The sequence below is a fragment of the Naumovozyma castellii genome, chromosome 1 (genome assembly GCF_000237345.1).
Source record: "Naumovozyma castellii chromosome 1, complete genome".
Taxonomy (NCBI): domain Eukaryota; kingdom Fungi; phylum Ascomycota; class Saccharomycetes; order Saccharomycetales; family Saccharomycetaceae; genus Naumovozyma; species Naumovozyma castellii.
In genome coordinates, this window is record NC_016491.1 from 914018 (window position 1) to 930313 (window position 16296).

General features: G+C 37.6%; 10 protein-coding genes across 10 annotated transcripts; 6 read left to right on the plus strand and 4 right to left on the minus strand.

Moving 5' to 3' along the window:
- Nucleotides 1-49: 49 nt before the first annotated feature.
- Nucleotides 50-499, plus strand: MRPL50 (mitochondrial 54S ribosomal protein bL9m MRPL50; the record flags this gene model as incomplete). Its single annotated transcript, XM_003673353.1, has 1 exon — nucleotides 50-499. One exon carries the CDS (start codon nucleotides 50-52, stop codon nucleotides 497-499), a length of 450 nt encoding a protein of 149 aa, XP_003673401.1.
- Nucleotides 500-692: 193 nt separating this feature from the next.
- On the plus strand, nucleotides 693-1382 carry ATP23 (putative metalloprotease; the record flags this gene model as incomplete). Its single annotated transcript, XM_003673354.1, has 1 exon — nucleotides 693-1382. One exon carries the CDS (start codon nucleotides 693-695, stop codon nucleotides 1380-1382), a length of 690 nt encoding a protein of 229 aa, XP_003673402.1.
- Nucleotides 1383-1529: 147 nt separating this feature from the next.
- ARE2 (sterol acyltransferase) lies at nucleotides 1530-3284 on the minus strand (the record flags this gene model as incomplete). The annotated part of the gene is made up of 1 exon (XM_003673355.1): nucleotides 1530-3284. The coding sequence occupies one exon, from the start codon at nucleotides 3282-3284 to the stop codon at nucleotides 1530-1532; it is 1755 nt and encodes a 584-aa protein (XP_003673403.1).
- Nucleotides 3285-3789: 505 nt separating this feature from the next.
- Nucleotides 3790-4461, minus strand: RCF2 (Rcf2p; the record flags this gene model as incomplete). Its single annotated transcript, XM_003673356.1, has 1 exon — nucleotides 3790-4461. One exon carries the CDS (start codon nucleotides 4459-4461, stop codon nucleotides 3790-3792), a length of 672 nt encoding a protein of 223 aa, XP_003673404.1.
- A 576-nt stretch (nucleotides 4462-5037) lies between these two features.
- On the minus strand, nucleotides 5038-5688 carry TIM23 (protein transporter TIM23; the record flags this gene model as incomplete). Its single annotated transcript, XM_003673357.1, has 1 exon — nucleotides 5038-5688. The coding sequence occupies one exon, from the start codon at nucleotides 5686-5688 to the stop codon at nucleotides 5038-5040; it is 651 nt and encodes a 216-aa protein (XP_003673405.1).
- Nucleotides 5689-6683: 995 nt separating this feature from the next.
- On the plus strand, nucleotides 6684-7595 carry NCAS0A04610 (DUF4667 domain-containing protein; the record flags this gene model as incomplete). Its single annotated transcript, XM_003673358.1, has 1 exon — nucleotides 6684-7595. One exon carries the CDS (start codon nucleotides 6684-6686, stop codon nucleotides 7593-7595), a length of 912 nt encoding a protein of 303 aa, XP_003673406.1.
- Nucleotides 7596-7836: 241 nt separating this feature from the next.
- On the plus strand, nucleotides 7837-8979 carry SMM1 (tRNA-dihydrouridine(20) synthase (NAD(+)); the record flags this gene model as incomplete). Its single annotated transcript, XM_003673359.1, has 1 exon — nucleotides 7837-8979. One exon carries the CDS (start codon nucleotides 7837-7839, stop codon nucleotides 8977-8979), a length of 1143 nt encoding a protein of 380 aa, XP_003673407.1.
- Nucleotides 8980-9004: 25 nt separating this feature from the next.
- PHO91 (Pho91p) lies at nucleotides 9005-11803 on the plus strand (the record flags this gene model as incomplete). Its single annotated transcript, XM_003673360.1, has 1 exon — nucleotides 9005-11803. The coding sequence occupies one exon, from the start codon at nucleotides 9005-9007 to the stop codon at nucleotides 11801-11803; it is 2799 nt and encodes a 932-aa protein (XP_003673408.1).
- A 132-nt stretch (nucleotides 11804-11935) lies between these two features.
- Nucleotides 11936-13345, minus strand: URK1 (uridine kinase URK1; the record flags this gene model as incomplete). Its single annotated transcript, XM_003673361.1, has 1 exon — nucleotides 11936-13345. The coding sequence occupies one exon, from the start codon at nucleotides 13343-13345 to the stop codon at nucleotides 11936-11938; it is 1410 nt and encodes a 469-aa protein (XP_003673409.1).
- A 207-nt stretch (nucleotides 13346-13552) lies between these two features.
- PRP2 (DEAH-box RNA-dependent ATPase PRP2) lies at nucleotides 13553-16093 on the plus strand (the record flags this gene model as incomplete). The annotated part of the gene is made up of 1 exon (XM_003673362.1): nucleotides 13553-16093. The coding sequence occupies one exon, from the start codon at nucleotides 13553-13555 to the stop codon at nucleotides 16091-16093; it is 2541 nt and encodes an 846-aa protein (XP_003673410.1).
- Between the last annotated feature and the right edge of the window lie 203 nt (nucleotides 16094-16296).

Consider the following 16296-nt stretch of genomic DNA (forward strand, 5'->3'; position numbering starts at 1 on the left):
GAGTAATTAACGATCCAATCACTAAATTGACACCCAGAATTTACTAGTAATGTTTCAACCAACAAGAATATGTCTCAGTGCACTCTCAAAACGTACCAAGAGAGTTCAAGTTCAAGTTTTAAAGGATTTCCCCATGTTTAATCTATACAAGGGTCAAGTGACTAAAGTGAAACCTTCATTCATGCGAAACTATCTTCATAACAATAATGGTGCCAAGTATATTTTAGATGAGACTAGTGATGTGGATCCCATTTTATTAAAACAATTCCAAGAGAGGAAATTCACTGTGAACGAGACATCTGCAAGTAATGTTAAGAAACAGATACCGCACGCTGCGAAGGGAACTCACCCTTTAACGAAGGAGGAATTACAGGAATTAGGCAAGATTATAGACAAGAAACAGATGTCTGTTGAGGCGGAGAAGGCAAAGAAGGAGAATATTGGGTTGGATTCCGATGTAACTTTAGAGAATGTTAAGATTCCTGGGCTGGATCTGTAAAATCTCAACTTTACTTCTCATTGGACATCTTGTAAATAGTCAAGTATTCATCATATACCTTTTTAATTAATTATTCATCCAAACTTCACGTTGTTGTTTCTCCATTAACAAAATCACGAGAAGAACCCGAGATCACCGATTATGACGAAACAAACATCACCATGTGTGCAAATGAACAAACAAGAATATACCAATGAGCAGACCTACCAAAAATGACGACCAAGTTGTCCCTACTAAGGGGATGGAATGGTGGAGAAGGACGTTCCAGTATAAGACAGGGCTTGGTTTAACGGCAGAGGAAAAGTCCAAATATGAGAAAGATTATTCGACAATATTGCAAAGAAGTCAATGTGAGAAATGTTACGAACAAAGAGATTGGATGTTGAAATTTTCTCCTACGGTACGGTTTATGACACAAAGGATCTCCAGTTTACAACCTGGTATTAAATTTGATGAGAAAATATTCTGCGATATATGTGATGATACTAAGAGTGGTGGATTCCATCCGGAATTGGGGATACTACTTTGTCAAAATCAACTAAAGGATAAATGGCATTTGGAAGATACTTTATCTCATGAATTGATTCATTGGTTTGATGAATTGAAATGGAAAGTTGATTGGCTAAACTTGAAACATCATGCCTGTTCTGAAATTAGAGCATCTAACTTATCTGGAGAGTGTAGATTTTGGCAAGAATTCTCCAGACGTGGATTTGGATTTAAAGTTTCAAGAGGTCAACAAAATTGTGTTAAGAGAAGAGCTGTCTTAAGTGTCATGGGCAATCCAAGTTGCCAGAATAAAGAACAAGCTGAACGAGTAGTGGATGAAGTATGGGAGAGCTGCTTCAATGATACGAGACCGTTTGAAGAGATATATAGATAGATAAATATTAATATTCCAATTTAGTAAACCTGTGAATAATATACGCATTTTAATTCTTAGTATATTATATTTTATTTAACTGAGAGTCCAAAACTTATAAAGACTAAATATATATATATATTATTTGTGTGTTGTTATTCAATTGAACTAAAAGGTCAAGTATAATGTGCACATCAAACTTGGTCCCACACATATTCCAAACCAAAAGATTAAATTTCCAAGAATGGTTCTGTCCTTTAGATATTTTGTTTCACTCAAAGCCATTAAGGGAATTTGAGACATTTGCATCATGAAGATGTAAAGCCTAAATCTTTTAAAGATCACATACATGGATAATTCATGAATGACAGAACTAATTAAGAATGTCATCACTGATGCTTGCATTTTATTTAATTTAAGAGCACTCATGGAACTATGATAAACGTGTCTTACCAAAAAGTTATGAACTGGCACATTCCAAATTCTAGAGAAATCTCCCCATGAAACACAGTTCCACCAGTCACCGTAAAAATATCTATCGCCAAAACATGTTAGTTCTGCGATACAATTTAAGATGGCTTCCCAAATTAGGTAGAAAGTCAGTAGATACATAACGATGAATCCAGGGATCATATCAATTAATAATCTGACCAATTGACCAAATCTATGTGTAAGGGAGATCCAGGGAGCGTCACGTAGAGCCAAACCTTCAATGGCAACTGGATACATAAAGACGTCAGCATCAACCATCATAAGAATAATGGTACCAAAGATGGCACAAACTTTTTGAAAGACATAATTCCATCTTATTTTCTTTGTTCTTGGGTATTCGATTTGGTAGACTAACACAGGGAACATGGAATACATGAAGAAATTTTTTAAATTGATATTTGTTGGAAATTTTTCCTTTTCAGATTGTACATTTAATTCATGTTGACAAAAGGTACTACTTCTTTCCAAAGTCTTAATCATGGTTACATTTTGAGTCTTTTCCTCTTCATCTTTAAATTGTGATAATGCCTTTTTAGAATATTGTAATTCTTCCCAAATAGACCATAGGTATCCGTTATAAAATGCAAATGAATGCATCTTCATTAATAACACCAAAGAGTGTAAGAATAAGAAAATCTTAGCGACCCAATGTAATTTCAAAACATGTTCCGTTAAAAACATATAAAAGATGACAAATGTGAATTCGAAAATGGCAGTCAAATACCAACCCAATCCATGCCATTTAATCCAACGTTTCTTACAACAATATTGAATGAGGAAAATAATGTAGGTATCCAAATACATTGACAAATCCACAGTGGCGGTAGTAAATAAATCAGTAGTCATAAATTGTAAAATCTTAGAATCGGTAAAAGTTCCATGTTCCAAATAATAGTCAACCACTACTCTCAGAAATGTTAATGCAATAGTCATCCAAGTAACCACATAAAATCCTGAAAAATTACCAATTGATTGAGAAGTTTCCAGTGGTTTAAATTCCACATGAACCCCCTTACGATTCAACTTTCTTTGCTCCTTCTCTAATTTTTTCATTTCCTTTTCCAAGATGGTGCCTTGGAAGTTTCTCCTAAATGGTTCATCAATAGATCCATCCAATATACTTGGTCTTGGTTCAAATGCAACGTCGTCAAAATAGGAGATGAAAGATTCAGAACCTCTTCTATATCTTGTCTTTTCCTTATCATGAAGTACGCCCACATGACTGAGAAACACAGAATCATCCTTTTCAGAAGTGATAGGTGATATTTGTACATTTTCATCATTGATCTTAATCTCTGATGGTTCCACGAGGATTTTCTCCTCTTGTTCTGGTACCTTTTTGGGTTCCGTGATGGATCTTCTATCCGCATCTGGTGAGTTCAACTCTTGAATCTTCAAGAACTGTCTATCATTCAGTAATTTCTCCTCCATAGCGTACTAAGATTAGGTAGAATTTGATTTAATCTTTTTTATTTCAATATGTGTTTGATTGTAGCTGAACAGAAGAGGGAACGTTCAGAACAGCTAGCAATAATAAGTGGGTCCCTAGTGGTTAGATGTGCAGCGAAGATATATGGGTTTGTTCCTGTTTGTTCCTTTGACCCCACCTTTTAGTAATGGTCATTGTGCAATTTGCAAACCAGTTTTTGTACGTTTGCCGGTTTTCCATGAATTTTTCACGCTACCCCTAACTGACGAGATCCGCTCTGCGTGCTTTTTAAGCGAAAGAAGAGAAGAGAAGGGACAGAGTCTCGAGGAAGAAAATAAGTGAATAGTATACGAAATATGGATGTGTGTCTCGTTTAATTACAATATAGAATATAATAGAATATAGGATAAAAGAGGAGGTGAAAAAAAATAGAATAGAATGTGGGAAAAAAAGTCTTTATATATACGTCACGTCATTGTCATAGATGGATGTGTCTCATTCATTCATTTATTTGAAGATTTGAGAACTGATTCTTTCCTCATTGGAAACGAACCCAGTCTTGTTCTTCTCAGCCTCCTCCTGTCTCTCAGCGTACTTCAAGGCTTTCTCCCAACGATGTTGTTCCTTCAAGTTTTGCTTATTAGGATGCAACTTGTTTTCATAAACACTCAACCCAACAGATGCTAATAACAAAGCCACCGTAATAAATTGAGCGTACATTCTTGCCTGAACAATCTTCTGCGACGTTGTCATGATTTTATCTCTGTTGACCAAGACCCAAGACCCCCAAAGGGAACCAGCCCAAGCAGCGGTAATAATCTTATACTTGTTCACGTAGACCTTTTCAAACAACTTTTCATTTATGGTTGGCACGGCCAATTGTTTCTGAGCATCATGAACGGAGTCATGGAATTCATTCTGTTCAGCACTATATTTCAAAGCATCATATTTGTTAGAGGCTTCTTCAGCAAGGATAACCGTTAGCACCGTTGGTGGAGTAATCCAGAAGGCGGTCTTCACAGAGTAGGGCAACCTTGTAATGTTCAAAGATGGATATTTTCTAGGCATCACTTTGAAAAGAACCGCTGACGTGGCGAACCCTGCCAGGGCACCGATTAGGCCCCCCTTCATGGTGTATGCCTTTTGTTCTTTGATTTCTTCAGCTGTTAGAATCTTCATTTTGTAGTGGTGTGTTGTGTGATGGGGTTGTAGTCCGGGAGATGTTGTTCGAGCAAAATAGTGGCGGAATAAAATGGACCCTTTATATACGTGTCATACCATCGTTCTTCCGTTCTTTCGTTTGTAGGTAATGAAATGGGCTTTTATTCAGTTGAAACTTTTCCCGACCCGGTAAAAGAAACAATATTGCCGGCCCGATCTGTCGTTTTGAAATGTGCCGGCGTGTCATTTTCTTTGCTTGGTCAGCGGCCGCTTACGTAACCGCGGTATATCTGTCATTCAAAGCAAAAAGCAAGGAACATGAAGCTCATTCGTCAATCAAGCTATTGTGGCTTGCAATTTGCTCATCAATAGGAGCATTGCCGTGTATATATGTGTGGAGTGCGATCGCTTCCGATATGCGGGGATTGCTTACAGCGATATGTTGTATTATGTTATATTATATTAATTATATATGTACATGGTTTGTGGATGATGAACGCTCGCGCAGGTGGGCTGGTGGGTGATAAGTAATGCAGTATATAGATAGATTGTATTTCATTAGTAATTCATTGGATCATTCAATCATTCATTCAATCATTCCAAAACACTCTTCTTGGCAACCCCCCATGTACCAGCAGCAGCAGCCATTAAGGCAGATGCGTATGCCATTGGTTTAAGACCCTTGGATGATTTAAATATAGCCCCCGTTACCCCACCAGCCAAGATGGCACCTGGAGTATCATGTTTACCTCTGAAACTATCAATGGTAGAATTAATTAAATTATAACTCAACGCCAAGATACCTGCGTTATTCCCCATGAAGGGTCCTCTCTTAGTAATACTATTCAATATTGTATTCAATTGTAATTTTCCGGGACTATTAGGTGGAATATTCTTAATACCTTGGAAGAATCCAGAAAGTCCACCAAATCCTAAACCTAATAAGTATACAGCACCGGTACCATAACATAAATCATCGGTCCAACCACGTGATGGGATCAACCCTTGTGAACCTTCCATGGTGGACAATTGTTCTTCTTCTAAATCTAAATATTCCACACCTTTATCCAAGCCTGCTAATGGATGTAATCTTGCAGGATCGAAACCTCCATGAGGACCGGTGATTATGTTGGTCACGTTTGTTAGTTGGGAAGTATCGAAACCCAAAGTGCTGGATCCCGATGAAGCATCGGGAGAAGTTATTGTATCATCTTTATTATTGTTACCACCGAATAACCAGGACATGTCTGTTTTTAGTGTGTTTTGTCAACGAACTTTTATATACAGGGAGAGACTGTGAGGTGAGGCGTTAGTGAACTGACGTTGGGGCGCTCTTCAATGGATTATTGTCCTACGAGAAATGAAGAGTTGGCTTTCAAATTACTTATGGTTCGAGTCGGATCGAGTCAACTCAATTTTGCTTGATGAATCAATGACAAGCAAGCAAGCGAGCGACCGAGTGAGTGAGTAAGCGATTCATGTTTTTTTCGCCCGTTACTAAAATCTGCCGTACATGACGACCAGTTCTTGTTCGTTTCGTAGATGTTTCCAGGAAGACTTGTTTCGTGCTTGCTCGGAAACCCAAAATTGGGACTTGTCCGCAAATGGGTGTGGGTGTTTTGAGGGTGGTCAGCGGTTAACAGTGAATGCAAAAAGTATTGATTTCCGACAACAGTATATTTTCAACTGCAAATGCTACCATGTTCAGCACAATTTGTTGGGTCACCACCCCAAAGATCGGTGTATTCACCAGTTCAGTGGAAAGTTATATGGAAGTTGCATCGCATCGTATAACCTTGCAACGACAAAACACCAAAGATCTACTCTTTCGAGCTTACATAATTCTTCACTAACAGTAATACCTGTCACTTGAGAGGAGATGAGAGGAGTCTGCTCTCCGCGGGATAGCAACCGCTTACAGCCGAGGGCGTTACCCGCCTGCTCCTCTCGAGACGTGAAGTTAAAAAAAGCTGCCTCTTCTCCTCCTGAAATTCCAATTGCCCCTTTGGGAAACAACCCGACCCCACAAATTGCACAAATAGCCGACTCCGCTCAGAAACGCCCGCACACCTGCCAGCCCCTGAACACAAACGCCACGCACACATGCCACACGCATCCAGCACCACAAGCGCGCGTGGCTTCCCCTGCGTGCCCTTCTGGGGCAGCCCGTTCAACAACCATCTTGATGACTGCTCGTATCACTTTGTTGAAACTCGAGAGATATATAGGTAGAGATAACAATGAAATTTCTCAATGCTCACTGTTTGACAAATTCCCTTTCGTCTCGTCTTGTCTCGACAATAGTTAAACGTACATTAGAGCTGGCTCTACACTACAATTTAAAAAAAACATACAATATAACAATGGCTTCCGTATCACCCAAATCACTAAACACTCCAATCTCAGCACATCTAACCATACACTACAAACCCATCCCCAACACCACCACAAACTTCGACCCCAATGATAAAATCACTTCCCAACCAATGAACAAATCTCAAATAAGAGTAGTGCGTACCATATTAAACATCAACTCAAACAAAAATAACCTATCGGACAATTCATCTCATTCGAACCATAACCTCGCGCACCCTCATACATGTCCCCTTCTCGACCAGGGTAACAAGATAGACGTTCACGACCTACTACAATGCGTCCATGAACACTCCATATTGAGAAGAGCAAGCGAATCACATATCCCAAATTTCAATCACACTCCAAAGATACTACAACAACAACCTTCCCCCGTGGGAGCAGCTACACATCCATTGCAGAGAACCGTGTCGTACGCTTCAGATAGCGATAATAGAGTAGCTTATTTACCTACAATCCCATCGAGGGGCTCATTCACAAATTCTTATCGTAATGACAAGAAATTGCTACCCCTGGAAGAAATGGATGATGATGATTCTTTGAATGAAGCTGCATTGAATTGTAAGACAAGTCCGCCTATAAATGAATCCTCGTCGGAGGAATCTTCTTCATCAAGGTTATCATCCAATAAATCATCCCGGGAATCACTGGACGAGGAACAAGAACAGGAGCAGGAACACGATCATAAATTGAACGTGTCGTGTCTTTGCAATAAGCATCATCATAGAAGAAATTCCGTCGCTGTAAGGTTCAACAAGGCCATATATAAGGAATTTTAACGAAGAAACGGAACATTAAAAAAAATTACATTCATTCAGTCATTTATTCATTTACATAGTTAAATAAATTATAAATATTCAAACTATTCATTAAATCTCTTCAAGTATGTATATTTTTTAAACGATTACGTAATTCGTCCCCATCGATGAGCAATGAATAATTGAAAGAAAAAAAAACCTATTCCTCTCATTAATGAAATAGATATCCTAGCTTGAAAAGACCAAAATAGGAACCCTAAATATGCCACTCACATACGCTGGAAAGTTGGTCTTGGCCCCCATGGTTAGGGCGGGGGAACTGCCAAGTAGATTACTAGCTATCAAACATGGAGCTGATTTGGTTTGGTCGCCTGAAATCGTTGACAAAAAATTAATTCAATGTGAAAGGAAATGGAATGATCATCTTCAAACAGTGGATTTCATCGTCCCCTCCAAAAACAACAAGGGAATTGAGACCGTCGTATTTAGAACGTTCCCACAATTGGAAAGTGGGAAATTGATCTTTCAACTGGGAACTGCATCGCCTGATTTGGCATGTCAAGCTGCTTTGAAAATTATAGAGGATGTAGATGGATTGGATGTTAATGCAGGATGTCCTAAACATTTCTCTATACATTCAGGGATGGGGGCTGCTTTATTGCAAACACCAGATAAGTTGTGTGATATCTTGAAGAGTTTAGTGGAGAAGATTGGTGCTCCCTTTAAGAAGCCAATTAGTGTTAAGATTAGAATCCTAGAGGATGAACAAAAGACCTTACAATTAGTGGAGAGACTTTGCTCAACAGGGATATCCAATTTGACTGTACATTGTAGAACAACCCCAATGAGAAATAGGGAAGATCCAATAAGAGATTATATTCATGGGATCTTTAAGATTTGTCAAAACCATAATGTTTCTTTGATAATGAATGGTATGATTAATAATAAAGCTCATTTTTTGCAAATACGTGAAGAGATGAAGTTGTCTGATCAAATTGGAGGCATGATAGCTGATTGTGCCGAAAGAAATCTCAGTGTATTTAAAGATGGAGAACCTTTACCTTGGTATGAAACTTGTAAGGAGTATATTGAAATTGCCAAGAAATTTGAAAACAATTTAGGTAATACGAAGTACATGTTGACACGTCTCGTTCCAGGTAAATCAAAATTCTTCCAATTATTCGCAAAATGTAAGAAAATTGAAGAAATTGATTATGTATTAACGAAAATTGGACCTCAAGGTGAACTGCTAGAGGATCCAACACCATATTTACAAGAGCAAAGAAATATTGAAGCATTAGCTAAAAAGAAAACTAACGATTTGAAATCTCAAAAGAATCAAGAAAAGAAGAGGAAAGAACCCAATGAAAAATATGATACCATAAATAAAAAAGTTAAAATATGATATATATCTGTATATATAATTTTCCATGACTAAGTCATTCATCAATTTGATCACTCCCTCTTTTCATCTCAGAACTATCAAATTACTGTACTTGAAATTTCTAGTATGCGGTAATTTGCTGTCTTTTCTGTGGCTGGGTAATGTTTTTCGGGTTAACCCTCACGGAGTTTTCAACTTTCTTGAGCTGAATCATAATCTACACTTCTTATCTAGACCACATTCCTGGAGGTCCTTTCAAAAAGACAAAGAGAATTACCTGGAGCAAGTAATGAAATTTTCTCATTCCCTTCAGTTTAACGCTGTTCCAGAATGGTCCTCTAAATATATTGCATATTCACATCTAAAAAAATTAATTTATTCCCTACAAAAGGAGAAACTTTACAGTTCATCAAGTTCTCATCTACAATTGGATGAAGAATGTCGACCTCTAGTTGCCTCTACCGATGGAAATCTCTACACAAATGACATCTATGTTTCAAGATTTGTAGAGGCACTGGATCACGAATTAAAGAAAATTGATAAATTTTACATATCGCAAGAAACTGGACTTGTAGCAAACTACAACGAACTAAAAGATGATGTCAAAGAGTTTGAGACTGATCTTCTAAATAATAGACTTCCAAGCATTAGCGATGCCCTTCCTCGTCAAGCAATGAGAAGACGTCGTTTTAGCAGTATTTCATCTGCAGATTCAAATGCCTCGGATGCACAATTCTCTATAGAGTCTGCTCCAGCTATGGAGGATACCCTAAATTCAGGTGTTCTTGACTCTGAAAATGAAATATACGCTTCACAATCGAGAACAACTGGAGTCTCGCAATATATTTCTCCATTACTCCAGCATAAGGTAACTTTGAAAAAAAGATTGGTTGCCATATATACACAATTATCCGAATTGAAGGAGTTTATTGAATTGAATCAGACAGGGTTTTCAAAAATTTGTAAAAAATTTGACAAATCACTAAATACAAGTATAAAGTCAAGTTATCTGGAAACAATTAAGAAAAAATCGTCAGTATTCAAGCCGGAAACATTGAAAAAGGTTACAGAGACGATTACAGAAATTATTGTTACATATGCACGTTTAAGTAGGGATACGTTTACTATTGCTACGGATGATGATGAAATGGTTGCTTACGATAATGCTGAGAAAGAGTTATCTTCTCATTTAAGAGACCATGTCGTTTGGGAAAGAAATACGGTATGGAAAGATATGATGAATATTGAAAGAAAGTCTCAAAATGTCAAAAGTGAACGAAAAGATCTTACAAAATACGCAAACAGAAGACTACATATAAAGGAAAATGAACATGGTAGAACTATGCATGTAGACGTTGTGCGTTCTGACACACCAGAGGCCCCAGCAACATTGAAGGAGGCGCTCAATTTATCATTGTATCAATATATGCGTTTATTGTTGAGTTCTGCGTCTTTGATCAAGCTCGTTGTCATAACTTCGATCTTTGTTGGTACTCTTTATATCTCACCATTTGATGATACGCTACAAAAGAATTGTTTCGCCATTTTAGTATATGCATCTTTACTGTGGGCAACAGAAACTATTCCGCTATTTGTTACTTCTTTACTTGTGCCACTACTGATTGTTGTTTTCCCAGTACTAAGGGATCCAATAAGTGGGGATCCAATGCCACCTGTGCAATCATCTCAATTCATTCTTTCATCTATGTGGTCTAGCGTGATAATGTTATTGCTGGGTGGTTTTACATTAGCGGCTGCTTTATCTAAATATAACATTGCTAAAGTTCTGTCCACTCATATTTTGTCCTCCGCAGGAACAAACCCGCATATAATATTGTTAACGAATATGTTTGTTGCATTATTCGTATCTATGTGGGTGTCTAATGTGGCTGCGCCAGTATTGTGCTATTCTATTATTCAACCATTATTACGCACCCTCCCAAGACAAAACTCGTATCCAAAATCTTTAATATTGGGGATCGCACTTGCCTCCAATATAGGTGGTATGGCTTCACCGATAGCTTCACCCCAAAATATATTTTCCATCGGTTTAATGAATCCTCCACCATCATGGGGAGAATGGTTTATTGTCTCTTTGCCTATTTGTTTTATATGTATCCTAGGAATTTGGCTGATCTTAATGTTGACGTTCCCACTCGATGCTTCGGTAAAGATATTACCATTTCACCCTATCAAAGATCCATTCACATTGACCCAATGGTTCGTTACTATAGTATCTATTGGTACAATTATCTTATGGTGCCTTTCAAATCAAATATCAGGAATTTTTGGTGAGATGGGTATTCTTTCTATAATACCGCTCGTGATTTTCTTTGGAACTGGGTTATTGACCTCAGATGATTTCAACAATTTCATGTGGACTATTGTCATCCTGGCAATGGGTGGTACAACATTGGGTAAGGCGGTAACTTCATCGGGACTGTTATCAACTATTGCCGGTGTTATAAAGGAAACCATCGAAGATAAACCAATATTTGTTATTGTGTTAATCTTTGGACTTGTAATTTCAATCATGGCTACTTTTGTCTCCCATACCGTCGCAGCAATGATTATTGTACCGTTAATGAGCGAGATTGGTTCTAACTTACCCTCTGGTGATCATTCCAGATTATTAATAATGATTGCTGCCTTACTTTGTTCAAGTGCTATGGGCCTACCAACTTCTGGGTTTCCAAACGTCACAGCAATATCCATGGTTGATGAAATTGGAGATAGATATCTGACAGTGGGAACGTTTATTACAAGAGGTGTTCCAGCTAGTATATTAAGTTATCTAGTTATTGTAACTGTTGGGTATGGTATGATGAAACTGGTTGGATATTAATTGTAACTGAAATTTTAAAACAAGTATTTCTCATTTATTAATTACTAAAATAATTGTATATTCTATTTTATAAATTCAACAACACTATAATCTAATGACTTTTTTTCAGAAGAAGGCATTTCCTCCTAGTTTTCAAGGACAACCAAAATATTCTGAATCTATGAAGTTTTTTAGTGCCCATCTTTTGTCTTTAAGTTCTGATCTGTCAATAATTCGACCAACAAATATCTTAATACTACCGCCAAATGCATTAACAATACGCCTCACACCCATTTCGGTCGCAATCAACACCACTACGGCGATATTTTTCATCTGGACACCATGATCCAGCAACACTTGGATTGCCATTATCATAGCAGCACCACTAATCAATTGACTTTCTGTCAACAATATTAATTTATAGTTTTTATCAATATTTGGAGGCAAGAATTCACAATGAAGTTGAGGTTCTCCAGTTTGGGAGTCAGACTGAATTAATAACTTCCCAGTACTAATATTAGGTATAGTTTTTCGAAGTGAGCGCATAAAACAATCTCCAGAACGAATTATATTAACGGTTGCAATTTGATCTAGATTTAATTCTATCTGATTGCACAGTTCGGTTCCTATTGGTGTAACAATCGTATGATTAGATTTATATGGTACAATTGAATCAAGAACTGTATTTAAAAGTATTGTTGCAATCCTGTCAAAATAAAAAATAAAATCATCTGAACTCAGTTTTCGATCAAGTAGTAATGTAAGAATTGCATTAACTTGATTACCGCGCTTCAGTTCATGGACGGTATCGTGTTCTCTTATAGCCTTGGAATCAGAATAACCTAGTCTAACCAACTTATTAAGATGTTCTTCCGATTTTAATTCTAATTTAGATGTAATATGGTTAATTAATAGTTGCACGGCAACTCTGTTGTCGTTGACAGAGGGGATTATGGCATCCGCATTTTTCATTGTAGGTGTAACATATTTCACAGCGTTTGGTTTCACAAATTTCTGCCACTGCTGGATGCTCCCCTCCAGTTCTCTACCTCTAGACACAATATCCCTAGATAATCTTCTCGCTAGACAAATATCCAAGTCAGCATCCACATATATCTTCAAATCCATCAAATCTAATAATCTTTTGTCATATAGGGCGTAAATGCCTTCAAGTACAATTACGCTTGCTCCATAGATAGTAATCGCTTTTCCTGGTACTCGATTATGATGAACAAAACTATATACAGGAATATCAGTTGCCTTCCCCTCTTTCAAACTCAATATCTTCTCATAAGCCAAATCCAAATCAATGGCATCTGGTTCATCAAAATCAAAATCATTATTAAAAGCTTTTTTCCTCTCTTGATCATTTAATGGGTTATAGAAGTTATCCAAAGATATCAGTACTGTCCAGGGTACGTCAATTGAGGAAACGATTTTGGATGCGACACTAGTTTTCCCTGAACCTGAAGTCCCACCAATACCGATAATGTAAGGGGTAGTCCATGGTGGACTGTAATGTTGGGAAATCACTGAGCTATCTCTGCGAGTTCCAGAAGGCATTCCAGCTGTGGGCTGCTAAACTGATGATACTTAAAAATTTGGGTTGACGATGAGTTGAAAGATCTGTGCAGAGTTTTTACCGATTGATTTTTTCTTTTGCGGCTGTGCGTCTTCTCGAAGCTTTGAAATTTTTCAGGGAATCCTTCATTATAGAACTTTCTACTTTATAAAAACAGAGAGACACCACCAAAAGTCTAAAGTCTACATATGAGCAGTGGAAGCAACTTGAGTGGTATAGGAAAGCGAAGAGTTAGAAGAACATACGAAGTAGACTCAGGTACCGAAGTACAAAATGATAATACTATAAAGGTCGAAGAGAAACCTCTCAAAAGTCGATATCAGCCGGAAGTGACAACTAAAAAGTCAAGATATAATCCAAATCCAATAATTTCTCAATCTGAAAAAACTAACGATTCGAAGAGAAGTAAATTTTTACATACAAACCGTTTAGAATCGACAGGGTACACTCTCCAAGATGAAACAGTCGGGCAAAAACAAAGGCATGACATTCTAAAAGGCAAATTTCCAACGCAACAGGCAGTAAAAGATGATAAGAGAACGAGACAGCAGATTTGGGAGGAGCAGCAACTTGAAAATGCAGTAGTGAAAGAGGAGACTGATCAGATCCATGTAGCAAATTCTAAAGAATACGATTATGTGTTTGATACGGATACTATGATTGGATTTACAAGTGACAATGATGATATATTACCTGAGGAAGGCGAGGACTCTGATGCTGCAGGCAGTGATAAATATTTATTAAAGCAATTGGAAAATGAAAAGGCTCGACTTCTTTCAATTAAGGAATCTAGGAAACTGTTGCCTGTCTATCAATACAGGGATGAATTATTGAAATCAATTAAAGATAATCAGGTAATGATTATTGTTGGTGAAACGGGGTCGGGTAAAACAACTCAATTACCTCAATATCTAATAGAGGATGGTTATACACAGGAGGGGAAGTTTCAGATTGCTGTTACACAGCCACGTAGAGTTGCTGCCACATCAGTTGCCAAGAGAGTCTCGGATGAGATGGAAGTAATACTAGGACAGGAAGTTGGTTATACCATTAGATTTGAAGATAAAACGACCCCAAATAAAACCATACTGAAATATATGACTGATGGTATGTTACTTCGAGAGTTTCTCTCGGATCCGATGCTATCCAAATATTCATGTATAATGATTGATGAAGCCCACGAACGTACTCTAGCGACAGATATTCTTGTTGGTTTATTAAAGGATATTTTACCTCAAAGAAAAGACTTGAAGGTTTTGATATCATCTGCTACAATGAATGCTAAGAAATTCTCAGAATTTTTCAATGATTGCCCAATCTTCAATGTACCGGGAAGAAGATATCCAGTAGATATCCATTACACTTTACAACCTGAGGCAAACTATATTCAAGCTGCAATAACAACTATTTTCCAAATACATACAACACAGCCTTTATCGGGCGATATCCTAGTCTTTTTGACAGGCCAAGAAGAAATTGAAAAGACGAGAGACAATTTGGAAGAAATTGCTGGGAGGTTAGGTTCACAGATTCCACAGTTAATGATCACCCCCATTTATGCAAACTTGCCGCAAGAACAACAATCAAGAATATTTCAAAAGACACCACCAAATTGTCGAAAAATAGTCTTGGCTACTAATATTGCAGAGACTTCTTTAACCATTGATGGTATCAAGTATGTAATTGATCCAGGGTATGTAAAGGAAAATTCTTATGTTCCATCCACCAACATGACTCAGTTATTGACAGTCCCATGTTCGAAGGCTTCTGTTGATCAGAGGGCTGGTAGAGCTGGTCGTGTAGGGCCAGGAAAATGTTTTAGACTTTTTACTAAATGGTCTTTCGAAAATGAACTGGAATTGATGCCCAAGCCAGAAATTCTTCGAACAAATCTATCACATACCATCCTTCTGCTGTTATCATTGGGAGTGAAGGACTTATTAAGTTTCCCATTACTAGATAAACCTAGTATACAAGCTTTGGCAAAATCCCTGGAGAATCTATATATCCTTGGAGCACTTAATAGTAAAGGAACAATCACTCAATTAGGAGAAATGATGTGTGAATTCCCTTGTGAGCCTGAATTTGCCAAAGTATTATACTCAAGTGCAACAAATGGTGAATGTAATGGCGTTTTAGATGAATGTTTGACTGTCGTGTCTATGTTACATGAAACAACATCTATATTTATTGGCCCTAAGAAGGAGGCATCTTCAAGGATCGTGAGTGAGGTCAGCAGTGATCACGCATTGTATTTGGAAATTTATAACCAATGGGCAAAATCGAACTATTCTAGAACTTGGTGCCAAGATCATAAGGTTCAATATAAGACATTACTAAGAGTTAGAAATATCAGAAATCAACTCTCTCGGTGTAGCAAAAAGTTGGGATTGGTAACACAAAATGAAACGGGGCGTAAGAACCTTCCAGTTTCCACTGATCTGGTTAACAATAGAATGGTCAAAGCTTTCATTACTGGGTTCCCAATGAATGTCGTTCAGTTAGGCACCACTGGATATCGGACGGTAGGGAAAACAAATGGTGGTTTGGATGTTAGTATCCACCCATCCAGTATTGTTTTTCAGAATTATAAAGAAAAGGCGCATAAGCCCTGCAAGTACGTTTTGTATCAACAGTTGATGCTGACATCCAAGGAATTCATACGAGACTGTCTCCCGATAACCCACGACGAATGGCCTTTGGAAATGGTCCCCCATTTCTTCAAATAAAGAACGTATTAGTACTATTACATATATACATATATACATAAGAAATAACTTGTCATCATATGGCTCAACTTTGGTATTCATCTGACAAATTTTGAATATTTATCACGAATAGTATTTCGGCTCGGCTCGGCTCAGGGCTCCGTCCGCCTTAATTTTTGACAGTTGCAATGAAGCACATATGACATTTTTCAAAAGCTTTACAA